Source organism: Thamnophis elegans, chromosome 5 (genome assembly GCF_009769535.1).
Source record: "Thamnophis elegans isolate rThaEle1 chromosome 5, rThaEle1.pri, whole genome shotgun sequence".
NCBI classification, from domain to species: Eukaryota; Metazoa; Chordata; class Lepidosauria; order Squamata; family Colubridae; genus Thamnophis; species Thamnophis elegans.
In genome coordinates, this window is record NC_045545.1 from 77500771 (window position 1) to 77528673 (window position 27903).

The following is a 27903-nucleotide window of genomic DNA, read 5'->3' on the forward strand; positions in this document are numbered from 1 at the left end:
CTGAATGGCTCTTGGTCATCTGGATTCAGAACTAGCCCGCCCGTGATTGGCTGCCGGTTTGGAAGAGTCGCTTGTGGATTGGCAGCGACGGGAGGGCGGGGGGAAAGCTGGAGCCGCCTCTTGCGTGGTGGCGTCACCACGTCGCCGCCGCCGCCGCCGCGCCGCCTCATCGAGGTTTGAATGTGAAGCTGAGCCCTAGGAGGCATTGCTGCTCGATCGCACTGTCAGGAGACCCGTCAGGTAAGGCCAAGCCGTTAAGCGCGATCCGCCGCCCCTTGGCGTGCGGCTGGGCCTCTTGGGCTCCGGAAGGGAAAGCCGCGGAGAAGATGGGCGACCGAGGCAAGCCTACGAGTCTGGGGAGACGGTCGCGAGTGCGGGCCCACGGCCCACCAGAGGGAGGTGCCTCTAAAGCTGCGGCGTCTCTCTTGGCCTGCCTCCTTTTGCCTACGCGTGCCCTCGTTGGCTCCCGAGCCTCGCCCGTCGCAAAAGCAGCCTGTTGATTGGCTAGCCTCTCCTGTCACTCGCTCTGGAAACGAGATAGCGTGAAACGAGCACCTCGATCTCTGTTTGTCTGTCTCCCTCACTCTCCATTTCTCCCCTTTTATCGCCGAGCCTTTCCCCTCGCGTAAACCCAGTGGAGATGGGACAGGACTCTCAAGGGCGGGAGGTTCCTCGTCCCGTTAAGGGAACTGTGGTGGTTGTTTTTTTTTTTCATTTCCTGCAGCCTTGTCCATTTTTCCCCCCTCCCAAAAAAGAAAGATGCTCTGTGGGCTCTTTCTCGGGTAAAAACAGCAAAATCCTGTTGCAGACATTGAAGAAGGAAATACCCTGCACTGGGGAGAAGCTATTTTGTTTGGTGCTAATATGGAGGATGAAAGCTTTGCAATAGCATTTACTGTATTTGCATTTGTTCCCTCAGATACCCTCAAACAGTATTTTTGGGGTGGAGGGAGAGAATTGTTATAGCCACTTGGTGAAGGGAAGATTTAAACCAGCTGCAATTTATTCAATATGTATGAATGGCTACTTGGAAATAAGCTTTATCTACCCTATAGCAAAGGGATGGGGTGGCTCAGTGGCTAGGACTCTGAGCTTAAAAGGTCAGCAGTTCAAATCCCTAGTGCCACGTAACGGAGTGAGCTCCCGTTACTTGTCCTAGCTTCTGCCAACCTAGCAGTTCAACAGCATGTAAAAATGCAAGTAGGAAAATAGGAGCCACCTTTGGTGGGATGGTAACAGCGTTCTGTGCGCCTTCAGCATCTAGCCATGCCAGCCACATGACCACGGAGACGTCTTCAGACAGCCCTGGCTCTTTGGCTTTGAAATGGAGATGAGTAACGCCCCTTAGAGTCAGGAACAACTAGCACATATGTGCAAGGGGAACTTTTACCTTACCCTATAGCAACATTGCAGCTTCTTTGCAAAATATGGTTGGGAGACTTGGTTTATTGATGTAACATTCTTTTCCCATTCTTTTCTCTCCTCCTCCCAAGTCCATTTTTCAGACACCCAGCTATTCTGCATAGTATCCCTTCTGTTTTGATCCCTTCCTTCCAGTCGAAACATAGTTTACTAATTTGTAATCTCATTCATGCATGTTCATGTGGTTTTTTTTTTTTGTTTTTTTTTGTGAATGTGTGTGCTCTTCCTTCCCTAGTGTGTCTACCAAGGTTTAAATGAATTGGTCCTCTTTGGAGAAGGTTGCTGAACTATAGAGGAATTAACAATTAACTTTAAAAAATAGTAAATAGGCCCATCACTGATAATGGGTTAAAATAGGGGAATATTTCACGCATAAGCCTAAGTTGATTTATATATTCCTCCTTTGTAAAAAGAACAAGAACTGTGTGCCTAATAATGAGAAAAGTTCTGGTTAATAGTAACAGCATGGCATATACCATATAAAGATTGTTTTTAAAAATTAATGTTAAAATAATACATTAAAATGCAGCTATTCCAAATTGAGGTTATAAATAGCTATCAACCAAAGATTCAAGTATTGCCAAATTATATCTAAGGGGAAGGTCATACACTTTTTTTAAAGCTGTTCTTAAAGTTGATCATGGCCAAAACGTGTCATAAAGATTATGGAACATAATGTTAACATAGTTTCAGTATGAGTATATAAAAGTCCTGTTCCTTTAAAACAATGTAATAATTGAAATGAACATGAATTTGTCAAGAACAAATTTTGCAAAATCTTTTTTCATGTTTTTGATTGGGCATATTTCGGAGATGATATTTTGTGGAAATTAAGATATGTCAACAGCATTTCCTAGGAGTATTCCATGACAAGTTTAATTAGCAATGAGTTAAGAATAAATTGGGTGACATGACATTCAAGTAAAGAGATCACTTGAAATTAGGCCAAGAATTCTTATTAATGGTCCATGATCAGATTGGGGGGAGGTAGTAAGTGGAATGCAAGGGTGAAATTCAGCAGGTTCTGAAAGATTCTGGAGAACCGGTAACGGAAATTTTGAATAGTTCAGAGAATCGGCAAATACCACCTCTGGCTGGCCCCAGAGTGAGGTGGGAATGGAGATTTTGCAGTATCCTTCCCCTGCCACATTCACCACGGCCACCCACAGAACCGGTAGTAAAAAAAATTGAATTTTAGTCCTGGTGAATCTGTCCTGGACCCTTCTGATCATTTTAATGAGTTAGATGTAGAGATGGAAGAAATATTTAGCAAATTTGCAGATGCACAAATTTGTGTAGTTAAAAGAAATAAAAATTCAAAATAATATTAATAGGTTGGAGAAATAGCTTAATGTTACTTACAATAAATATAACAGGTACAATAATAGCTGGTTGCAAATTGAATATGAGCCAGTAGAGTAAAAACTGCAAAGAAAGGCAAGGATAATTCTACACTGCATCAACATATTTTTTAAATCATGAGAAGTAACTACTTTATTCTTCCTGCATCCTCAGATCTCACTTAGAATCCTATAAACAGTTCTGTGAGCAAAGAAACTGAAAACAGGTTACAAGAAGATCAACAGACATTATTAGAGGGTTAAAAATGTTCAGCAGGAACTAAGTATCTTTGGCTTTGAAAAAAGACACCTGTAAAGATGAGATAGCGCTCTTCAAATATGTGAAAATATGCCATATTGAAGGTCAAGTCTTGTTTTGTATCATTGCAGACCTAAATAATAGATCTCAATTACAAAAAGGCAGATTCCAGCTTCTTCACAGCGCAATTAACTGGAATGATGGTAGATTTTTCTTCCGTGTTTAAGCAGATTCTAGAGAGACATTCATCTTAGTCTTTAGCTTGACTTTCCAGGCTGAAGGTCTGGGAAGGATAGCCAAAATGCTTCCTTCAAACCTTTAGTTCTAGTCAGAAATAGATAACCTAGTTTAATAAAGAATAAATAGATAGGAACTGGAACTTGGTTTTAAAATACAGCTTCAGTGTGATTCAATATAGTTTTCCATACCATGAGAAACTTGGAAAAATTGAAACAGCTTGAACTGAAATGTGTATGTTTAAAATGAAACAATTTCAATAAGGTCATGATGAATCTCAGTCCTTCAGAATAAGCAGGGGCAGGAAATAGGAACAGAAGGGATTTCAGGGATTACACCTTTATTGTAGGGTATAATAGAATTTTGAAAGTCTGTTAGAGCTTTCAAAATAAAGAGGATCATCATCTACTAGACTTATTAAATTGTATTACTCTTGGAAGAAACATTGAATAGGATGTAGGAAGAATACAGAATTTATTCTATCTGGTACTATTTTGAGGTCATACTTTCCAACCCAATATAGGCAAGATTGAATTAGATTAAACAAAGTTTTTGCTTATGCATCTTTAATTTCACCACAATTATGCACTTTTCATATTTCTTCCAGATAATTGGGGCATTTTCCAAGCAGATATGAGGCACAATTAATAGGATAATGAGAGCATCAGGAGCCTGCAGCATGGTCTATAATATTGGTTATTACTGAAATCTTAGTCCACATGATATCAGATCATGAAAATTATAATTTACATGTCAAGAAATCTATTGTACTATTTTGGTGTATGTTTTTATTCACAATTATAGTTGCATTTACTATTGGCTAGGAGACCATACAATGAATTGTGTGTATAAGTGTGTTTTTACTGACAGGACATTTGTCAGTTCAACAGTGGGATTATCCTAATTGAGAGCAAAAAGAAGACTGATTTAAATTTCCAATAGTATGCGCTCTGTTGCCAAAATGATATTTTTAAAATAATGCATATTGTAGTGTTTGTTTTGCTGAGAATAAGGTTGATCCTTATTTTTCTTAATGTACATCATTAACAGTTACTGAACACTATTTTTTAAACTTTTAGGTTTGGTTATGGAGCTGAGTGATGCCAATTTGCAGACTTTAACAGAATACTTAAAGAAGACGCTAGATCCTGATCCTGCCATAAGGCGTCCTGGTAAACCATTTAAAAATTAAGAATGTGAATAAAAAACTTGAGACTACATTAAATGGCAGCCTGTGCTAGTTTAGAGCACAATATTAGCTGAGTAGTTGAATTCTCACGTTACTTCTTGAAAAATTGAGTTCATTGGGTTCAGAAAGATGCTGTTCTCTGCTTCAGTACATCCCCTATAATAAACTCTCACTCTTTTGAGCACTATAAGAAAGTAGTCCATAAGAGATGTCTTTTCAAAATATAACATTTGGAGTATAAAATCTAAGAACACCATCCTCATCTGTGCTTAGCAGCTACTGTACATTTGGAAACATTTAATAATAGCAGGATGACAATAGTACAGTCAATATAAAGTATTGATTTCAATTTATTATCCTTACCCAGTCTTTTTATTTCTTTTTGATGTGAAATAATACAAGTTCGACAGTAATAAAACTATAAACTACATTTATATTTTTCTTACAGCGGAAAAATTCCTTGAATCTGTTGAAGGAAGTCAGAATTATCCACTGCTGCTCTTAACATTATTGGAAAAATCACAAGATAATGTCATAAAAGTTTGTGCTTCTGTCACATTCAAGAATTATATTAAAAGAAACTGGAGAATTGTACGTATTTTAACTAATAAAATTTTATTATATCTTAAATATTAAATATTATTTTATTATACCCCATATTGGTTGTTAGGATTCTGTAAAGGACTTGTAGGAAATCCAGTAGGTTTTGTGCTGCATACTGTTGAAAGTAGAATCAGTTTTATACCTGCATCTGAAAACAATAACTACATAAATATCTCCCTTATACATAAAACTATATGCACATTCAAATTGATGATATGATCATGCATTCAAAATTGGCTTGAGTTCCTAGGTCCTATGGCTAATGCAGAAGTCTTCACTTATCGGTAGCACAAGCATAAGTAGCAAAAATAAATTGTCTAGCCTAGGTCTGTCAAACTCGTCACATGCTGGCCACGTCCACATCCATTTTAACAAAGGGAGAAAAAGTCCTGATACATCATATGAGGTCGCTATGACAATGTAAGTTTGACACCACTGGTCTAGCCCTTTTCCCCCTTTGGAAAGGTGAAAACTAACTAGAGAGAAATTATTAAAAAGGACTAATAGTTTCACTCTAACAATTTTAAGTTTTCAAGAAAATAGAGAAACCACCAGTAGGAATGTGGACCAGAGATTTGCAACTTTGATTTGAAGGATATTATATAATTAGGATTGAACTTTAATTTTATAACTGTTTCAGATTTTGTAGCAACTGATATTAATTCAAAATTATATCTATCCTGGCATGATGAGTAATTAATTAGAGGTATTGGCATAGTATTTCTTTCCTATTTATCCTCTTTATGAAGCAAACAACTTATCAGTGTCTAGAAAAGGCATGGCCTTAAATTAATTAATACTTTGTTTGTAGATTGAAGATGAACCAGACAAAATATGTGAAACTGACCGGATAGCTATTAAAGCCAACATCGTACACCTGATGCTTAGCAGCCCAGAACAAATTCAGAAACAGGTAAGGCAACTAAAAGTGGAATTCTGTCTATTATTTTGCAGGGAAATTGATTGTTACATAAGGATTTTAAGGAATACTAGAGGTATCAAAGGACATCTAGTTCAAGTGTATAAAGACCAATGTTTAAGAACTGTTATATATGTATTAAATATATCTAAGTCAAATGTAAAAATTGGCAGGGTTTCTCTTGTGCTTAAAAATTGTGATAACATTGGCTTATCTAACCTGTTTGAAGCATGCTATGGATAGTTGATAATAACTAATACTCCAAAGCTTAAATCATATTCAATGACTGAGGCCTGGAAAGCCATTGAAAAAAAAGATGATGATTATATTAGAATGACAGTTTGAAAGTACATTTATTTCTATTCAGTGCATGATTATCAGAGGAGCATGCACATTCACAAAATAAAATTGAAAGAAGGCAAGATTATGCAGTGGCTGTTTTTGAGAATAACAACTTTTGCATCAAATATTTTTAATTGGAGAGGAAACAGAATCTGCATTGTCATTCCACATTTGTTGTGTTTTTCTCCACTCAGTATTGACAAATTAATGGCCTCACTGTTAAAGATGTCATGTAATACTAAAGATGCATGTCACTGCAGAATAAAGACATTGTGTGAAAATTCCACCATTTTTAATCCAATGAAGTTTTTGTTTTTAATTTCCATATGTAGTATCTTTTCCTAGTAGTATTGTTTTAATTAAAATAATAAATATGTGCACAGTTGAAAAGAGAAACTTGTATATGTAATTATTTGTCCATAATATTTATTAGAACTGATAGCATGATATAGTCTGCGACCCATTTCCATTTGCTGGATGCAGCTATTTATATGGGGTGGCAGAAGTATGTATGTGCGTTTGTGCGTGCGCGCGCACACACACACACACACACACACGTGTATATATATTCATTCCTCTTTTAATGACCCCATAATCCCTTGCAGAGTGGAATCTTGAATGGAGCTTAGTATTTACTGGCTGGATGCCCTTCCTGTTGCCAATGTGGAATTTTTTGCAGTGTGAAAAAAGAGAGAAATATCTGCCTTTACCTAGGCTCGAAGCTTCCTGATTGTGAGGCGAGAACTCCACCTCTCAGTGTGCCCCAAGAGAGAAATATCTGCCTCTACCTAGGCTCGAAGCTTCCTGATTGTGAGGCGAGAACTCCACCTCTAGGCCAACACACAGACACACGTGTGTCTATATGTGTGTGTGTGAAAGAGAGAGAGCGCGCGCGAGAGAGAGATGATGTATTAATCAATGTGCCATAACACTTTTAAAATATATAATTATAACAATGAAATATAATACAATATAAGGAGACATTTTGTGCCAGAGGCAGTTGAAATAATCAATGACAGTCACTTAAGATAGGCTCCAAAAACCCCTGATCCAATATCAAGGAGAAGAATCAAGCTGTTTTAACAGCTTTTTGAAAGGAGACAGATGAGCTCCTCATTTTCCTCCAGCAATGTGTGCTGGGTGTCTCTTCTGCAGTCTGATGTCATGACCAAGATCTGAAGAAAAAGAGAGGTAGACACATGCTTAAATGTTTTCAGCTAAAGTGTGTAATTGGGTTCTTTATTCTAAACAATATTGTGTATTCCATTTAATTAAAGCAGCTTTATCCCTTTTCAGATATCTTTATTTATTCTCTTTTTGTAGTTAAGTGATGCTATTAGCATAATCGGTAGAGAAGACTTTCCTCAGAAATGGCCTGACCTGCTAACAGAAATGGTAAATCGCTTTCAGAGTGGTGACTTCCATGTTATTAATGGAGTTCTTCGTACCGCACACTCTCTGTTCAAAAGGTATGGGACAGAGCTCTGACTCTTATTCTTGTTTGCAAGTAAAATTGCTCTGTTCTGCAGGAATTGGGTTTTGACTGAGTGTAGTTTACCAACTTCTTTTGAAAATTACTTAAATTTTTCTTTCTTTGTTAGGTATCGTCATGAGTTTAAATCAAATGAACTGTGGACAGAGATCAAACTTGTCCTTGATGCATTTGCACTACCATTGACCAATCTGTTTAAGGTACAGTTTTGTTTTGACATTTGAATCTCCACAAAAACACTTTCATCTTCAAAGCATATTTTAAACATGCTGTGTACCATGAGGTTGTGATTTTCGCATTACTATTTTGAAGGTTAACTTCCTAGGAAAATAAGAAAAACTACTAATATTGAAATCATTACTTTCTTTTAAAGTAGCACTGTTAATGTTCAGACTTTTGATGACAGTGCCTGTGATTGCTTTGCTTATTTTTTAAATATTCCACTTTTGCATTTTAATAGAAAGGAAACAAAAATATTGTTTAAAGTTATTATTTTTCTTTTCTTTTCTAGGCCACTATTGAACTTTGCAGTACCCATGCAAATGATGCCAGTGCTTTGAAAGTTCTGTTCTCCTCTCTGATTCTTATTGCTAAGTTATTCTACAGTTTAAATTTTCAAGTAAGCCACCTTTATATTTTCTAGTTAAGAATACTGGTTCATCCATATTGGCATAGAATTCAAGCAGCTACAGTTGATGAAATATTTTGGTAATGCTAATTTTAAAAAGTCTTCATTGGTTTTTGAGATAGTGAAATGTTTTAAAACAATCTGAATAAAGGTGAATGCTGGCTGTATAAATTACATGGACAAAATCTTTCTTATTTAGATGAAAAATAGTGTGTATATCACCTTTTAATATAATAAGATTGTTTTTTTTACATTTTGTTTCTGCTCCATTTTATTTCAGTAAGAACAAGCCTGATCAAAATTTGTGTCACAAGAGCAAAGAGAAGAATTATAATGGATGTTAACAGTCAGGGTATCTAATTTAGAAATAGTAGATGGACTATTCATATATTCATCTATAATAAAGTCAAGACAAAGGCCACTTTTTTCTGAGTGTGCATAATTTCATGCTCGTTGCCCTTAAATGAGGGGTGATTTTTGAATAAAAAATATTTGTTAAAATTCATTTCTGATTCATTCTGTACTGGAACTGATAATCATGAAAGAAACCAATACACCACTATTCCATTTGCATTTCTGAGAAACCTTGAATTTCACCAAAAATGTCTTATCATATTAAAAAAGATAACATGGCATACAAAAATAACAATAGCCTAGTGCTGTACAGTTATACCTCAGTACTCAACTGCTTTAAAACTTGTCAAATTCTATGCAAAACTAAACATTTTGACACAATTTTTTGTCTCAGTGCTTGTTTGTTTGTTACTCGATGCACAAGCTAGAACCTGTCATCCTCAGCTGCCCCATGACTTCCAATACTTTCCAACTGAAACCAGGGTCCTCGTGTTAAGTCACATGGTTTGTTTGGTACTCGTCATTTTTAGTGCTCTTTTCGCACTTGCCTCCCGGAACTATTAACAAGTACCACTGTATTTGTATGGGTTAACCTTTACTGAGTGAAGCTGCTGGAAATTAATAGGTGTCCTGAATGATTAAATAGGATACCAGAATGCAGCTCCTTTGTTTCACTTTCTGGTAAATCACTTTTTCTACAATGCTTTTCTTAAACTTCTAATAATATGTTTTCATATATTCATTGATTCAAAAATGTTGGGTCAGTTATACTAATCAAGAAATGAAAAGATTAGAATGCTAAGTATAAAAAATATAATTCTGATTTCATAAATTCCCTTTTATAACTGTGTTTTGAAAACTTTTCTTTGAGCAGGTGCTGCTGCCATAAATTATTTATCATAAAAATGATTAAAAATAAAAACTTGTATCTGAACTCTGTAGGATCTTCCTGAATTTTTTGAAGATAACATGGAAACTTGGATGATGAACTTCCATAATCTTTTAACATTGGATAATAAACTCTTACAAACAGATGTAAGTAACATGATAAACATTTTATTAAGTTTCTATGAAATGATATTCATACTCAGTAGTAAAAATAGTATTATGACTATATGTTAATTGGTAGCAAAATTTATGTGGATCTTTTAGATGGTAAAGCACATTGAAATGTGAATAAAATAAGTTAAGGAGGGATGTAATTGATGATTATTTTTGTTGGTGGTGATGCTAGGATGAAGAGGAAGCTGGACTCCTAGAACTTTTGAAATCCCAAATTTGTGATAATGCTGCTCTGTATGCACAAAAATATGATGAAGAATTTCAGCCTTACTTGCCCCGTTTTGTTACTGCAATTTGGAATTTATTGGTCACAACTGGTCAAGAAGTTAAGTACGATCTGGTAAGCATAAGTGCCTGGCTTTCTTTCACCATGCTTGAAATAAATATTGTACTTTTTCAAATAATTTTTGTTCATGTCTTTTTCTTGTAGCTGGTGAGTAATGCAATCCAGTTCCTGGCTTCCGTTTGTGAGAGACCCCATTACAAGCACCTGTTTGAAGATCAGAATACACTGACAAGTATTTGTGAAAAGGTTATTGTTCCCAATATGGAATTTAGAGGTACATTTATTTATTAATTATGTTTATGTACAACCAAATTAAATATCTGTACAACCAAATGACTTACAGCACTTTACCACAAAAAAGATAATGCATTATTAAACAAATTGTGGGGTCCTTGGTGCTTCCTGAGCTTGGTTGTTTGTTCATTGTCCAGCTAGATAGCATCATCAGTGGAAGTGAGTTTAGGTTTTGCTTCCTGTTTATATACATTAGCTTGTGCTCCCAGGGTGATGTAGGTGTGGTTTTTTTCCTTAATAGTTCTGTGATTGATTACAGTATTGTCTTTTGCTTGATTTTTCGTCATTGTTAATCCCTGCTTATCTAACTGTGGATTGCTGGAGAGGATTTGTTCTGCACTTTTTGTTTTCTTCTTAGCTTTTTTATAGTTTCATTTGAATGGTGTGTAAGGTTGGCTTATTTCTAAATCTAATGATTATACAAAATTATTTCACAAATCATGCATGTGGTTGATTGTACAAATTATTATCAGGAATATGTACTATTAAAAACAAATTAGTTTTAACCAAGTGTTTAATCTTTACAATGTTATATCACCTAGCTGCTGATGAAGAAGCTTTTGAAGATAATTCAGAAGAATATATTAGAAGAGATTTGGAAGGATCAGGTAATTGTTTTGATAGTGAATAAACAGTAGTAGTGGGTGATATACAGGGTGTGTAAATTGTTTCTTTTTTGTTGTTGTCAGCCTATCCTTGTTTAATCTACCATAGTGTTGTAAATCTTAGACAGTAATATTAAAAGCATCTATCCAAATCAAGAAACAGTTATGCTGTTTAATTAAGTATAACCTGCCATGCATTTGATTTTTATCTTTTTCTGGTATAGATATTGACACCAGACGCAGAGCAGCCTGTGATCTAGTAAGAGGATTATGCAAGTTTTTTGAAGGACCTGTAACGGGGATCTTTTCTGGTTATGTTAATTCTATGCTACAAGAATATGCAAAAAATCCATCTATCAATTGGAAGCATAAGGATGCTGCTATTTATCTTGTAACATCTTTGGCATCAAAAGCTCAGACACAAAAGGTACTTGGTTTTGATTAAAAATTAAAGGATATAATATTTGGATCCTTATGGGAAAGACGTAATAAAATCAGTTGAAACTTTGATTTACGTCATTCATGTTGCCCTATTTCAATCTTTAGCACACTTCTTAAAGGTGTTAGCCCCCTGGTATATGCTAGTTGCAATTGTTTAAGTATAAAGGCAGACATCATGGAATACTTACCCTTAGAGATTGCCTATATGGACATTGCTCAGATTATCTTCCGCCAGTGGTGGGTTCTTACCAGTTTGGACCGGTTCGGCCAAACCAGTAGTGGTTTGGTGACCTGTGTCACTGGAACTGGCAGCGACCCAGGCCTGCCACACTAGTGAACTGGTTCTTTGGGCGGCGGCACCATCTTGTTTTTTGCTTCTGCGCATGCACAGAGCAATTTTTATTGCATGGCACGTGGCCACGAGCAAACCAGCAGTAGTGACTGCCAGAACCCACCCCTGCCTTCCGGCCATGTCTGAGGTACCTATTCTCCAGTGCTCAGCAAAGAAGAAACTTGTTAACCAGTGTTGGGACCTGAGTAACAGTGTTTTGGGTTCAGCAAAATGAGCTGTGCTAGAAATGTGTAAGGTGAACCGTATAGTAATTATAGATAGATTCCTAGTTTTCAGTTGATTTTATTTCTTTTCAGCAGTAAAGTCAGATTGATTACTTAATTCATTGGAGCGATACAGAAGATGTCTACAATAAAATTTGTCATGGTCATGCAGATCTTTCAAAATCTCAGTGTTCATTCACTCGTGAATAAATTGGATTAAATTGGCTTACTATTTGCAGGGTTGCTTCTGAAATCCAGGATATATTGCTAAAGTACTATGCTTAATGTACTTCATGTTGGCATAAGTATAATAATAATATTTCGTTTAGACTAGAGGGTTGTTTCTGTTTTACAGTTTAAACTTTAAATCAGAAAAATAAGACATAATTTACAGACACTGCTAGTAAGCATTCACAGCATATTTCAGCAATTCATATTTAAATTAAATTATAAATCAATTAATACAGCCTTTTAAAAAGTGATTTCCTGCTTCCCTCTATAGCATGGAATAACCCAAGCCAATGAACTAGTGAATTTGACAGAATTTTTTATAAATCATATTCTACCAGATTTAAAGTCTCCTAATGGTAAGTTTAACATTTTATACAAAATGTCTTCAATATCTATTAACTATTAACTAACCTGGATATAATGTTGAAGCTGTGTTTGTATTGCATTGCATTGATTTTTGTACCCACCCATCTCAACAAGTGACTGAAGAGTACATCATAAAATTGTTATTTGCTTAATTTACCAAATAATTGTTGTTATTAATATTAGTGAAAATCTTGCTTCTTCTGTAAATTGGGAAGTATGCTGAAAAACAAGATTCATACATATATGTATATATATATATATATATATATATATATATATATATATATATATATATATATATATATATATTTATAGAAACTATTTAATTTTACAGTAAATGAATTTCCAGTGCTTAAAGCCGATGGCATCAAATACATCATGATTTTCAGAAACCAAGTAAGTTTTTTAAAAGTATTTATTAGCTTTATATGCTGCCACCTCCCAGTAATTCTATTGCTTTGTCAGTCTTAAAATCCATCATTCTTGTGATATAATTTGAGAACTCATGGAAGCCAATATGCAGGAAGTGTTTGATCTTCATTTAAATAGGAGGCTACGCCCTTAATTCTTAAAGATCCTTATCTTCAGTATAGTAGGACTCAGAAACCTTGTTTTCTTGTGTATTATAACGTGACCCGTCAAAAGCGCGTTCCACAAAAGCGCGGTCGACGAAATCGCGTGTGTGACGTCATCACAACGCGACGAAAAAGATCGAAAAATTGAAATAAAAATTAAATTACAGCAAGCCGATTCACATAAAGGTAAGGGTTAGGTTAAGGGTTAGGGTTAGGGTTAGGTTAAGGGTTAGGGTTAGGGTTAGAGCGTTAGCATTACGTTTAGCGTTAGGTTAAGGGTTAGCGTTAGGTTTTTCGTTACGTTAAGGGTTAGGTTTAGGGTTAGGTTAAGGGTTAGGTTTAGGGTTAGGTTTGGGGGGGTTAGGGGAAGGTTTTAGCTTTATTTTTACATTTTTCGATCTTTTTCGATCTTTTTCGTCGCGCTGTGATGACGTCACATACGCGCTTTCGTCGACCGCGATTTTGTCGTCCGCGGTTTTGTGGTAGAACCTATTATAAAGGCTAAACCAAGGAAGATGAGAGCAGTAGCCAAAACAAAAAGGAACCAATGTGTAAACATGAAAGGGGGGGGTGTAGGTAGACTATCTAAATATACTTTTACTTGATTCATGACTCTAATTCTTTATATAAATTTAAAAAGCTTCATATAGTTGTGACTAAAACTTAAGTACCTTGTGCATATTTTTAAAATAAGACAAATTTTAGTGGCGAACAGTGAAATATTTCACCTGTAATTCTATCAGATGAGTTGGTATTGTTTCTAAAATATTTTATCTGTATGCATTTTATTTTGTAGGTACCTAAAGAACAGCTCTTGGTGTCTATTCCACTCCTAATCAATTACCTTCAAGCAGAAAGTATTGTAGTTCATACATACGCAGCCCATGCTCTTGAAAGATTATTTACAATGAAAGGCGTTAACAATACCACACTGTAAGTTTTAGACTGGTTATAAATGTACTATATAAAGGATTTATTTCTTTCTTATTGCTCAAGTTGGGAAAAAAAACCTTGATTTTTATTTTTGGCCTTTGGAATCCTATTTTCTAAAATTATCCACATTTATATGTAATGCTAATTTTTACATTTCTTAAACTAAAACTTGATTGAACTTCAGTTTTAGAGGGCTATAAATATAGCATGATTTTCTGTTTCTTGCATTTCTTTGTTCATTCTCTAGTGCTTTCTGCTTTCTCTCTTTAAGAGAAAGTCAGAGTATTTGTCTCAAGGTATTGATAAGTTATCAAAAGACTACTGGCGATATTAAAATATTATCATCTTCTACAGAATTTCAGCTTCAGAGATGGTTCCATGTGTTGAAATGCTGCTAACAAATCTTTTCAAAGCTCTGACACTTCCAGGATCATCTGAAAATGAGTATATTATGAAAGGTAGGAATCTGTAAGAAATGAAATGGTAGAATAAGTGTACAATTCAAAAATTTACAAATATACTGCTGAGTCAGGCCAAGGCCCATTTTGTTTCATTCGATAATGAATAGTGCTCGGATATTTGCAAACAGGAGATGGAAAAATAGCCCTCTCCTTTTGTTGTTTTGTTGTTTTCCTATTGTTGATATTTGGAGACATGCTGCCCACAACTAGAAATAATCATCCCTCCAAGTTGATGTCCTCCAAGTGAATAACTTGATAACATAGGAATGTCATGTTTATCATTTTCTTAGAGTAGAAACGAATGCAACTTCCAAGTGCAAACAAGTGCAACTTCCAGGCTAAATATTTTTTCTTAGCTTAACAACCTCTGAAACTTAAATTACCGTATTTATCGGCGTATAACACGCAGTTTTAAAACTAAAATTGCAAGCTTAAACCCTGCCTGCATGTTATACGCCGATACTCCGGGTGGCAGAAGCCCGGGACCCAGTCAAATTCGCTGCGCAAGGTGAAACGGCCGGCAGCAGCCCTGCTCTCCTGCTGCGGCTTCTGTTTCAATAGGGAAGAAAACTTCCTTTCGCTTCCCGGGCTTCTGCCGCCCGGCAGAAGCCCCGGGACCCAGTCAAATTCGGGAAGCGAAAGGAAGTTTTCTTCCCTACTGAAACAGAAGCCGCAGCAGGAGAGCGAGGCTGCTGCCGGCCGTTTCACTTTGCGCAGCGAATTTGACTGGGTCCCGGGCTTCTGCCACTCGGCAGAAGCCCCGGGACCCAGTCAAATTCGCTGCGCAAGGTGAAACGGCTGGCAGCAGCCTCGCTCTCCTGCGGCCAGCGTCCGTTTCAGTCGCTTCCCTTGTCCGTCTTGATTGCTGGAAGCAGTAACAAACGGTGCGTCCGCTCCGCATCGCCCTGACAACCACCCCAGCCGGCGGCTGCCAGGCCTCGCTGGAGTCAATTGCAAAGCTGCGTTCAGCGCTTTGAGGACCTGAGGCATCTTGGGAAATGTAGTTCCCTATCAGAAAGAATGGAGTAGCTGCGAATTTGTAACAACATAATATAACTTGGTGCTTCGCAGGTTACGAAAATCTCGTTTGATTTGCACACTGTTTTTTAAAAGTTAGATAAAGAAATTATGCTGTGAAAGCGACTAGATAGCCCCCTCCCCTTCCTGTGTGTGAGAAAGGGAAGGAGAGGAAGGAAGGAGGGAGGGGGGAGGAAAAGAAGAAGGGAGGGGGGGAGAAGATGGAAGGAGAAAAGATGGATGGAAGGAGAAAGAATGGAAGGAGAAGGAGGAAGATGGAAGAAGAAAGGAAGAAAAAGAAGAAGGGAGGGAGAAGGAAGGAGGTAGGAAGAAAAGGGGAAGAGAGGGAAAGAGCAGAAAGACAAAGAGGATGAAGTTGATAGGCAAGAGGAAGGGGGAAGGAAGGGAAAAAAGAGGGAGAGAGTGAAGATGAGGAAGAGGTTTTTGGTTTTCCAAAAAGCAGTGATTCTGATTAAGTTTTTTTGCTCAAAGAGGTGTTTTTTCATTTCATATTTGCCTTTTAAGAGGAGTTAATGTTATAATTCATGTTCTAATGTTATAAATTTTAATCCAACATTAAGTTCCGAGCTTCCAAGTCATTTATTTTTAATGAAAAAAATTTTTACTCAAATTTTTGTGTTAAAATGGGGGGTGCGTGTTATACGCCGGTGCGTGTTATACGCCGATAAATACGGTATATGCTTATTTGAAACTTATCAAACATGATGTTCAGTTTATCTTGATGCAGTTGGCATGATGTAGCATTTTTATGCAGTTTATAAAATTAGGTTACAAAAAATTGCAGTTAAAATGCCTTCATTTTAATATAAATTTCTGAATTTTCAGCTATCATGCGGAGTTTTTCTCTTCTTCAGGAAGCCATAATTCCATATATCCCTTCACTAATCAATCAACTTACAGAGAAATTACTTGCTGTTAGTAAGGTAAGGAAGAAATGTATTTCTACTTGTACCACCTGTTGCTTTTTCTCTTTTATCAAAATGATTAGATGTATTGCCACACATTTTCATGCCCCTTATGACTAGTTAAAGTAACAGCTACATTTTAGATTGGCTTTCTATAGAAAGAAGGAAGATATTTAGATTTGCTAGACTGTGAAAATCTGCTAAAATAATATAAGTATTTAGGATTGCTATAGTATATGCCCGTGAAGGAGAACCTATGACATACATGCCACAAATAGCATGGGAGCCCTCTGTGCAACACACAAGCTGTTGGCCAGCTCAGTTCCACCGTACATGTCTATGTGCCTCCCAGCACCAACTGATTTTCAAGTCTCTGCTGTGCACACAGGAGACATGCTTGCAGTGGGGGAGTTGCGCATGCATGATTGGGTGGAGGGCAGGTGTGCACCCCTCCCCCACACCCTGTTTTTGGTCTCAGGAGGCTTCAGGGAGGCCTGCTAGGCCTAAAACGGGCCACAGGAGGGGGGTGTATGCATGTGGGTAGGATTCATGCGTGGGGGGGAGTGTGTGATTTTGGCACATGAGGAGAAAAAGGTTAACCATCACTGGTATAGGCTAATAGACTATATTGCATGTAGCCCAGATGCTGGATGCCAAAGTAGCAAAACAGGGAGGAGAAACACAGTGACATTTTGAAACAATATGGGGGGATTTCCCCCCCCCAATAGAGACAGTATATTAATAAAAAGAAAGGTGTATTCTCCTATATTAGATCTGTAATATTTCTTAATGTTATGGAACTTTTAATATATACAATTGTTCTAATTTACCTTAGGCTAACATTAAGTGAATTTCATATTCTAACAATTGCTCCCTTAAAAATGTACAGCTCTTAGCAAAAAAAAAAAAGTTTGCTCAGGTGTAGGAAGCCTTCAGTTAAATACCATCGTTTAAAAGGTGTTATTTGATCCAAAATAATGAGCATTTGACAGATTTGTAACAGTTTCAGTTCTTGTGCTGCAAAAGAGAGTAGCTGTAAAAATAGAAATTTTGTGCACCCAACTTTTCTGTTTTATAAATGGGCAAAGAAATTTCTAGAAAAGTTAGGGAGGAGAACTGTTGTTCAAAAGATAAAACATTTTTTTTAAAAAATCCTACTGGATGAGTAGAATACCTGCTTATTTTGAACTTGATTGTATTATGAAACTTTGTCTCACAAGTGAAGGTGAATATACATGTCGCAGGATAATGTTGCAGGATCCAATCTGGGTCAGTCACCTGGACCAGAGGTTTCATCTTCCGATCTTTCAGACTCGTGCTAGAGAGGGAGGGAGTTCACAGAGGAGAGCTCCTCTTCACACAGAGACTTTCCCTGAGAATGAGTCTCAGCACAAGTCTGAAAGCTCAGAAGATAAAACCTCTGGTCCCAGTGACTGACCTGGAATAGATCCTGCAAGCTTTGTCTCATTTTATTTCAGTTCCAAGTAAAAGTTTTAAAATGTGTTTATATTACAGAAAATTATTTTTGTTAAATATAAGCAATAGAAATGGCCAAAAATAGTTGCTTCTATAGCTCTTTACTCGATTTGATTTTCTGAAAGAATAAATTTTAATAATTGTAGGGCGTAGAAGATTCTATAAGAGGGGGGAACTGGGCACCACGGGCACTGGGCTGGTGTGTATGTGTGCATAGCTCAACTTGCGTAAATTGAGATGTGCACGTATGTGCATGCATGCCTGGCTGCCACTCATGCAAATCGAGCTGCACATGCACGTTGGCCCACCACTCACTGCATCTGGTTCCAAATAGGCCATGGCCTGGGGTTGGAGGCCTTTTATATAAAATATCTCAGTAATCCAAGACTATATTGATCCTTTTCTCTGATGAATCATGGGGATTCTAGTCAGATGCGAACTAAATATGGCCACCTGAAGTTATTAATATATTTATAATGGGGTAGGTCAGTGGTAATTGTTACAGTTTGAGTAAAATTCTCATAGTCTGTGTAGTCATGATGACATCATACATAGTGGTAGACGTTTTCTCATTTTTATTTTATGTATTTTGTTCTGTTCATATCTTGGTTTCAGAATCCAAGCAAGCCTCACTTTAACCATTATATGTTTGAATCAATTTGCTTGTCGATACGGATAACTTGCAGAGCAAACCCTGCAGCTGTTGGAAGCTTTGAAGATGCTCTGTTTATGGTATTCACTGAAATTCTACAGAATGATGTGCAAGGTATAAATAAGTTGTTAATGAACCGATGGATGGCTCATTTTAAATGATTTATTTTTAATCTATCTATATCCAGACCTTTTTGTCTTTATATTGTTTGCAAGAGTTGAACAAAACATAGCTGTATTTACTATGATTTATAGCCCATCTTTTATTCAAGCTTGGTATGTATTTCAGCTCAGGGATGTACTATGGGTGTTCAGAGTTGTATGTGAGTCTTGTGGAATGTGTCAGGGCCACGTATGAGCTTTGTAGAAAGGAAATGGCATTTTCTTAAATCCAGACTTGTTTATTCATAAATGGATTTCCTCTCCATAGCTGTTCCCTCCCTCTGTAATATATCATAAAGTCTTTTACTTAAAATTCATCTTAAGTGGATGAATTTTAAGTAAAAGACTTTATGATATATTACAGAGGGCGGGAATAGCTATGGAGAGGAAATCCATTTACATTCCATTCCATTTATTGAATTTATAGGCCGCCCAATCCCGGAGGACTCCGGGCGGCTTACAGAAATAAGGAATATTAAAAGGATTAAAACAAATAAGACACAACAAATTAAAAGAAACACAACATGCACCCAGTCTAAGCGGGGCTGGACCTCAATCAAGAGGTCAACAGCCCCAGGCCTGCCGGAAAAGCCAGGTTTCAGCAAAACCAGGTTTCAGCAACCACAGATGATCATTGGACTAGCGATCTGAGAAAGAATAAATTTTGTGCCCATGATAAAACCTGGGCTAGTCAGCCTCTAATCTTATTGATGCTGTTAAACACCTAAATCCCACATCATAAACCATGTTGGCTTAAGCTGTTAGGACTTGAAATTTGCTAGCATCATGACATCCATAGAAGACAAACTGGATGGACCTACAGTGTCTCTGTACAAGGCAGCTTTTTAGAATGCTACAGGAATTTTGTAGCCTGATATTACTTTATGGCATTATGGTGTATGTGAATATAATCTCCTAATCACTAGTCCAGGCTATTAACTATTTCCTCCTTTTATCAGAATTCATTCCATACGTATTTCAAGTGATGTCTCTATTGCTGGAGATGCATAAAAATGATATCCCATCATCATATATGGCCTTGTTTCCACATCTGCTTCAGCCGGTCTTGTGGGAAAGGTCAGGAAACATCCCTCCTCTGGTGAGACTTCTTCAGGCCTATTTGGAGAGAGGAGCCAATGCAATAGCAAGTGCTGCAGCTGACAAAATTGTGCGTATAAACTCAAATGAGAATGATATCTTTAAATTTGTATGTATTTGGGGGCGGGGGGAAGAGTTACAACACATTCATTACAACTGTAATTGAGCCTGGAATAGTGGTTGTAAGTCCTGCCTGTCTTTAGGCTAAAGACAGATCTTTTCAGGAGGGGTTTGAGATCTGATGCCATGTATTCTGTTTTGGTTAAATCTATTTTTTTTCATTGTATATTTTTTATATTATAAGCCATCATGAATGTTGTCATCATTGTACAAAGTTGATTAAATAAATGCTGTTGAAATCAAGGACAAAAAGATTAGCCATCACTGCATTAGGGAGTGCCATCTAATACTCCAATTTTTATATAGCTGAGCATACTCCAATTTTTAGCTTTATCATGCCAGAGTTAAGGAAATAGACTTTAGGATTCTTTGATTATTGTACTTGAGCAATCTTTGTTGCAAAATTTGAATTAGATTCAATTTTGTAGTTGTGGTTCCTTCATTGTGCTTTCAATTGCCAGTAACTGAGATCGTTTTACTTTCTATTTTAATTTATAGCCTGGACTACTAGGAGTATTCCAGAAACTTATTGCTTCTAAACTTAATGACCATCAGGGATTCTACCTTCTGAATAGCATTATAGAACATATGCCCCCGTAAGTATGGACATCCACATCCCGATTTTTGTAATGGGTGTGAATGATTATTTTGGCATTATTGAAACAATGTCTACAATGATGCACTAGGTGGAATAATCAGATTGCTGTGTTCTTTTTATTTTTTAGTGAATCCATTGATCAGTACAGGAAGCAGATTTACATTCTGCTTTTCCAAAGACTTCAAAATTCCAAAACAACAAAATTTATCAAAAGTAAGTTCTATATAAATGGCCCTTATGGTTTGGGAAATTATCTTGAGGATGGCTTGATAACAATTAACATGGTTTTTTTACCTTCACTTTCAGTTTGATTTTTGAGATGACAGAATAACAGAGTTGGAAGGGACCTTGGAGGTCTTCTACTCCAACCCCCTGCTCAGGCAGGAAGCCCTATACCACTTCAGACAAAATGATGAAAGTAGCTTGGGCTGTAGTACTCTTTTGAGATTTCAGAGTAGCATATTATTCCATGTAAAGCTTAAAAATGTGGCAAGTAAAAAAGGGTTGGGAGAATTATGGTGGAGCCGGTCGTTTTTAAGGAGAATCCTAAAAGCCAGGAACAATGGGAGCAAAATGATGAAATACACACCATGACATAGAATCTGTGACTTATATACTTGCATCAAATGTTGGGATATAATTATATAAAACCAGGATTTTCTCCCTTATCCTCATGTAACAGTTTGTCATAATCTTAATTTGTCCAAGATAACTCTGCTTATAAAAGAGATTGTACCAAATGCTCATGTTAGTCCTGTTTTTTACAACTTTTAATTATTTTCTTTTTTAATATAGGTTTCTTAGTCTTTATCAACTTGTATTGCATAAAATATGGAGCAATAGCTCTTCAAGAAATATTTGACAGCATACAACCAAAGTTAGTATGTTTTTAAAAATACAGTTTATTTTATACTGAGGATTTCTAACTGTTGTATTCTTAGGGCTAAATATAAGTGTTAATGCCAGTAATTTGATAATATAATTTCACAGAAGATGTGTCCAGATTGCCTATCCCTGTTTGTTATTACGGTCAGATATTTATTTCTTAAGAAGTAAATATGTGTGGAAGATTTATATTATTTATTTATTTACTTTATTGCTTTTTAATTAATAACAAAGAAAAAATAAGAGTGATGAAAACACATTGTCAAACAGAAGAAAAGAGAAGAAATCTTTATGAAGATTTGTTTTGCAAGTGAATTGTGGGGATGAAATGCTGCTACTTTGTGAACACTTTTCAAAAATGTTTACATTAAAACGTACTGTATTTTTCGGAGTATAAAATGCACCAGAGTATGATGCACCAAAGTTTTGAAGAGGCAATGTTTTTAAAAAAGTAGGTAGATAGATAGAGGGATAGAGAGGGAGAGAAAGAGAGAGAAATACAGTAGGCTGATGGGGGGGGGAGAGTAGATAGGTAGATAAAGGGATAGAGAAAGAGAGATAGAGAGATAAATACAGTAGGTAGGTAGGGAGAGAGTGTAGGTAGATAGGTTAGGGATAGAGAGAAATTTTATATATATATATATACACACACACACACACACACATACAGTAGATAGGGTGAGAGAGAGAGTAAGTAGATAGAGGGAGAGAGAGAGAAATACAGTAGGTAGGTGGGGGGAGAGAGAGAGTAGGTAGGTAGGTAGATGTTTCCAGGTGTATTTATCCATGTGCTGAAGAAGGAAATCGCTGACAATCTGCAGCACCAAAACTTTGTTTCTGCTGGCACAGCACTTGATCAATATAATTCTCATCAATCAGTTAAAGAGCTTTCCAAAAGAGGGGGGGGGGTGAGTTTTTGCACTCTGCAAACCTCCCAAAAACGGCCTGTTTTTCGTGAAAACGGCCCCCCTTTTTTTTTTTAAAGGCATGAATAACCTTGAGGGGGCTTGCAGAGTGCTCCGGGGGGGGGGGGGTGAGCAAAAAACAGCCAGTTTTTCACAAAAATCGGCCCGTTTTTTGTCAAAAAATTGCATGCATAGCCTTATGGAAGCTTATAGAGTGCTGCTGGGGGCTGGGGGGCAAAAAACGGCCTGTTTTTTTGCTCATATCTGCACGACCATTTTGGTGAAGGGGCAGGGCTTTGGAAGGCAAAAATGCTCTATTCGATGTATAAGACACACCCAATTTTTCAGCCTCTTTTTTGAGGAAAAAAGGTGAGTCTTATACTCTGAAAAATACGGTACATCTATAATGGAGCTGGAGGCCAAGATTTTTCTTTGCAGGATCACTATTCCTCTATGCAGGTTTTTCTTTTTTCACACATAAGAATGAAGTAATAAAATTGAAGAAAAATATATACATCTGGCTATATTACTGGAATAAGGGTTAAACTTGATCCCTAATTTGGTACAGCAATGTTCTCAGTTTTGGCCAAAATCACTGAGAACGCATTAGTCTGTTGGAGTTAAATGTACAAAAAGTATCTCTGATAAATGTTTGTAGAGAAGGGATAGAATAAAATAATCTCATAACTAAAAACAATTTTTACTTATAAACTACCAGTTATCGAGTAAAAAAAGTTATACAGGTTTCACTGAGGCTTGGAGCTTTTCTAACATGGTAAATTGTACAACTAACAGAACTATCATTCTGATATTGGCTAAAATCCTGCTTAGTCAAAAATTCTTATTGACACTTTAGATGTTTTCAGTGACATACTTAACTTTGGTGAGGTGAGTGATACAGAATGGGATGAATAGATAAATTCTGTATTTTTTTCTATTGATGATGAAAGTTAGTTGGAACATTGGGAAAGTATATAGTTCTGGGTATACAGAAATGTGAATGAAATTAATGAAGTGAAGTTTTTTAGCAAAGAAGCAAAAGATAAAAAATAATCTGTTCTATGAATTCAAATAGTTGAAGATTTTGGGAGACCTACTTATTGTAAAGGAATGATAAGCCCTCTTAAAATTCTGTGGGAATTTACATACTTCACTTATTGAAGAATTAATGAAATGGGTTGACAGCTGATGAATTTGTTTAAAATATAATACAATTGAGTTTTGATTTACTCTAGCTACTTACTAAAATAAAAATACATTTATTTCTTTTGCACTTGATAGGATGTTTGGAATGGTTTTGGAAAAAATCATAATACCAGAAATACAGAAAGTATCTGGACAAGTAGAAAAGAAAATCTGTGCAGTTGGCATCACAAAAATACTCACAGAATGTCCTCCAATGATGGACACAGAGTACACAAAGTTGTGGTAGGTACAGTCACTAGCTTGATAATTAAGCTTGGTCATTAACTCTGCAAGCAAAAATAATACTGTGTTTAATTTAGAAACTACTGCTAAAGTGGCAAGGATTATTCAGCTATTATGTTTCCTGCATGGCAACATCACTAACTATAGTTCCCAAACCCTTTAAACCTAGCCAAATCAAAAATCCCATTAGTTTTCTGAAAGAGACTCAACTGTACGACAAGAAGAGGGACTTTTCCAGGCAGCATCCAAGAATCGGACATAATTGAATGGGAGAAAAAAAATTGAATTTATATATTAATGAAATTTAAAAAGAGACTTGAGTTACATAAATAAATTTGAGATAGATAGATGTGTATGTGCGTATAAAAAGAGAAAAATTATTTGAGCAGCCTTAGAAATATAGGCTGTTAGATAGTTTTTAAAGATACTTTTCTGTTCTGACCCCCCTCCGTACGGTGAGTCATGCCGACACAAGATTACTATTAGCCACGCTTTATTCACAGTAATTACTCACAGACAAGACTTTGGCAGCAATCCAGATTCCCACAGATAAGAGATACACACAAGAACTTCTCCAGCTTAGTAAAACGGTTGTGTCCTGCAAAAGGTCTCCTCCCAAAGTCTCTTCTTATATACTCTCTTCAGAGGAGCCTAATCACAACCACCTGGCCCTGATTATCTTCTACGTCTCCGTAATTGCTGCATGCGCTTCTCCGCCCTTCTTTGCCTGGCATCCGGGACCAACTCCCTTTGCTCCTCCCCACTGCTCCAGGGCCTGATGTCTTCACCACTGCTCCAGTGCCTGACGTCAGGGACAAACTCCCTTTGGCTTTCACCACTGCTCCATGCCTCAGGTGCCTCCTGGTGGCCAACCAGCCTCTTGGGTCCCTGCTCGGAGTCTGAACCCTGCCCAGGGTCCTCCACATCTTCCAGAGCCGACTCATAGGGCCCCCGCTATCGGAGTCCGTCAGCAGCTCCAACAGCTCCTGCTGGGCCACAACACTTTTCTAAAATTTTAGCTGTCATAGTTGTTAATCCCTTCTCTAGCTATGATAAATGTATCTCTTCTAACAAGCAATTTTATGAAAGGCATCTTCTGCTTTTTCAGGACACCTCTCCTTCAGGCCCTAATTGGCCTTTTTGAATTGCCTGAAGATGACACCCTTCCTGATGAGGAACACTTCATTGATATAGAAGATACTCCAGGATACCAGACTGCATTTTCTCAGCTTGCGTTTGCTGGGAAAAAGGAGCATGATCCAGTTGGCCAAATTGTGAATAATCCCAAAATCCATCTTGCACAGTCTCTTCATAAATTATCTACTGCATGTCCAGGCAGAGTAAGTTACTTTAATGTGGGAATATGTATAGAGCTCATTGAGTGGTTGTTAATGGAGGACCATCTGTATTTTATATTGTCTAATCTCTCCTGAAAATGCTCAGGCGAAAATTATAAAATTGTTCCTCACTTCACATGCTTTTGTGGGTGCCATCCTGACTTAACTTCCTCATAATTTGTAAAAGTGTTAAAACCTAGGATGTCATTGTGTTGGAAGGGTAATTTCCTTAATATAGCTTCATTCTCACATTATCCAGTTCTGAAACATCTGAGTCTCAAACTCCAATTAGAAGTTGGAAGGCTTCTGAATAGCTACATCACATAAGCATACATACATACATACATACATATTTGTGTTTGTGTGTGTGTGTGTACACACGGAGGAGTTGCTAAATAGGACAAGCCAAATAACACGGTGACTTGATTTCTCTTGAAGCACAATGTCATGTTGCAAAGCAATTTTGAATGGATACTCATTGAAGTACAGCATCCATATGAACAGCCTTCCTATAAACATTTTTTTATTATTACGCTTACATGCTTGCTGGAGGCAACTCTATGTGAAATACAACTCTTTGATACAATAACTTGAGGCAATGTGGAAGACCAGGATATTTCGAGTTTAGTGACATATTTTGATTTCTTTATATTTAGAAAAGTTTTCAGGTTACGACTACAATTGAGCCCAACATTTCTGTTGCTAAGTGAAACATTTGTTAAGTGAGTTTTGCTCCATTTTACCACCTTTCTTGCCACAGTTGTCAAATGAAACACTGCAGTTGTTAAGTTAGTGATATGGTTATTGAATTTGGCTAACCCCTTAATTTGTTTGTCAGAAGGTCTCAAAAAGTGATCATGACCACTACCATCCCAACACTGCAACTTTCATAAATATGAGTGTGTTACCAAGTGTCCAAATTATGATCACAACTACAGGGATGCTGCAGTGGTCATAAATGTGAAAAATAGCAGTAGCACCTAGACTTATATATCGCTTCACAGTGCTTTACAGCCCTCTTGAAGAGGTTTTACAGAGTCAGCATGTTGTCCTCAACAATCTGGGTCCTCAATTTTACCCACCTCAGAAGAATGGAAGGCTGAGTCAACCTTGAGCCTAGTGAGATTTGAACTGCCAAATTGTAGGCAGCCAGCAGTCAGGAGAAGTAGCCTGCAGTACTGTATTCCAACCACTGCATCACCTCAACTCTTAAAAATGAAGTCACTTTTTCAGTGCTGTTGTAACTTCAAACTGTCGTTAAACAAACTGCTGCAAGTCAAGGACTAGTTATATAAAAGTTTAGAGCTCATCTCCAACTAACCTGCTTGTTTTTCAGTCTTGCTAAAAACAATAGGAAATGGTGAAGGGGGGCGGGGAGAATCTTTACAGAGCTGCAAAGCTTTTATCATTTTTGATGGTCTCAGACTTTCAGTTCCCATACCAAAGTCATATATCTCTTGGTCATGGTGCTAGGTTTTAATAACACGCTAGGCCTTTAAGCTGGGAACCTCTGCACAGAACCTAGCATTGGGTACTGTATTTCTGCTATCATTGCAGCTTGTAAAGAGATTGAGATATCATCTAGGTTGGTATATATTCTTGTTAGGCTGTACTTTTAAATTGCTTGAGTTATTAATACATAAATATATAATATATAAATCTTGAAATCTCTTGAGTCACTGGTGTGTTTGTTGAATCTGGAACCAAAAGAATGAATTGCCTGGACAACTTATTGCCCTGACACTTGGCAAAAAATAACTGGAATTATAGTATGACCATACAATTCACAAGGTAGAAACAAATAAATTAATGATAAATAGACAAATAGATTGATGGAACCTAGGATGCTTAGTTGGAATAATAGATTTTTGTTTTAAACTTGTAATTTAAATGCATTTTAAATATATATTGCTTATGTCTTTTAAGGTTCCGTCAATGATAAGTACCAGCTTGAACGCTGAAGCTTTGCAGTTTCTTCAAGGATATTTACAAGCTGCAAGTGTAACATTGCTCTGACATTTTTAATCTGAGTGGCAGAATTTCAGAGTTACATCAAAGAGTACTGATATTGACTGTCTTCTAAACAAAGCTCGGACAAAATGAAACGAGTTGCTATTTCAGAAATACATCACAGAATTATTGCTTGATGCAGAAGCTGAATGATACTTTGTTCATGTGTTCATAAGAAGGAAGTGATTTTCCTTTTCCCTGTTTGTTTTCAAAGGGAATAGTATTAGAAGTTTATAATTTGGGATTGATTGCAATTTCACATATGCTGTGATTGGATAACATTTTAAAATATACAGAATACTGGCTGCACACTCATGTTGTCACATATTCTTTTTTCCAGTTTATTGTCATTTGTATTTCTTTTGTGTCTTCTAAAATTTATCTAAATTGTGAATAAATAAGTTCTTGTTTAAAAAGTATTTGTCTAGTAGTATATGTATAACTCAGTACCATGCCATAACCACACTTCAACTTGCTTTACCTAATGCTGTTCATAATGGAAGTTAAAGGTTTTTGAAGCGCTCTTTCAAAGAATTCTACCTGTCTTTATTAAGGAAGACAGCAATTTAATACTATACCTTTGAAGAATGTATTGCTGTAAAGTATCATTGAAAATAATTGCTTTGTATTATTTGCCATGCAGATGTTTCCTACTAAGCAACTTTACAGGTACTCCTTAATTATGATCATAATTGG

General features: G+C 36.7%; 1 protein-coding gene across 1 annotated transcript; it reads left to right on the forward strand.

Annotated features, from left to right (window-relative positions):
* The first annotated feature begins 125 nt into the window (after positions 1-125).
* On the forward strand, positions 126-27626 carry CSE1L (chromosome segregation 1 like). The gene is made up of 25 exons (XM_032218325.1): positions 126-240; positions 4338-4430; positions 4896-5038; positions 5862-5963; positions 7635-7780; positions 7913-8003; positions 8315-8422; positions 9728-9820; positions 10020-10187; positions 10278-10407; positions 10970-11035; positions 11257-11459; positions 12531-12615; positions 12960-13021; positions 13997-14133; positions 14488-14591; positions 16458-16555; positions 18629-18779; positions 19786-19994; positions 20543-20640; positions 20770-20855; positions 21438-21519; positions 23714-23860; positions 24969-25200; positions 27124-27626. Exons 2-25 carry the CDS (start codon positions 4346-4348, stop codon positions 27211-27213), a joined length of 2916 nt encoding a protein of 971 aa, XP_032074216.1. The 5' UTR covers positions 126-240; positions 4338-4345; the 3' UTR covers positions 27214-27626.
* The last annotated feature ends 277 nt before the right edge of the window (positions 27627-27903 follow it).

Bases quoted from the DNA above. Each gene is read 5' to 3' on its own strand.
- CSE1L (XM_032218325.1), top strand. From the start codon at position 4,346: ATGGAGCTGAGTGATGCCAATTTGCAGACTTTAACAGAATACTTAAAG. The intron at 10,188-10,277 runs GTAAGCATAAGT...TTTTTCTTGTAG, and splicing joins AAGAAGTTAAGTACGATCTG to CTGGTGAGTAATGCAATCCA. The intron at 14,134-14,487 runs GTAAGTTTTAGA...CATCTTCTACAG, and splicing joins GGCGTTAACAATACCACACT to AATTTCAGCTTCAGAGATGG.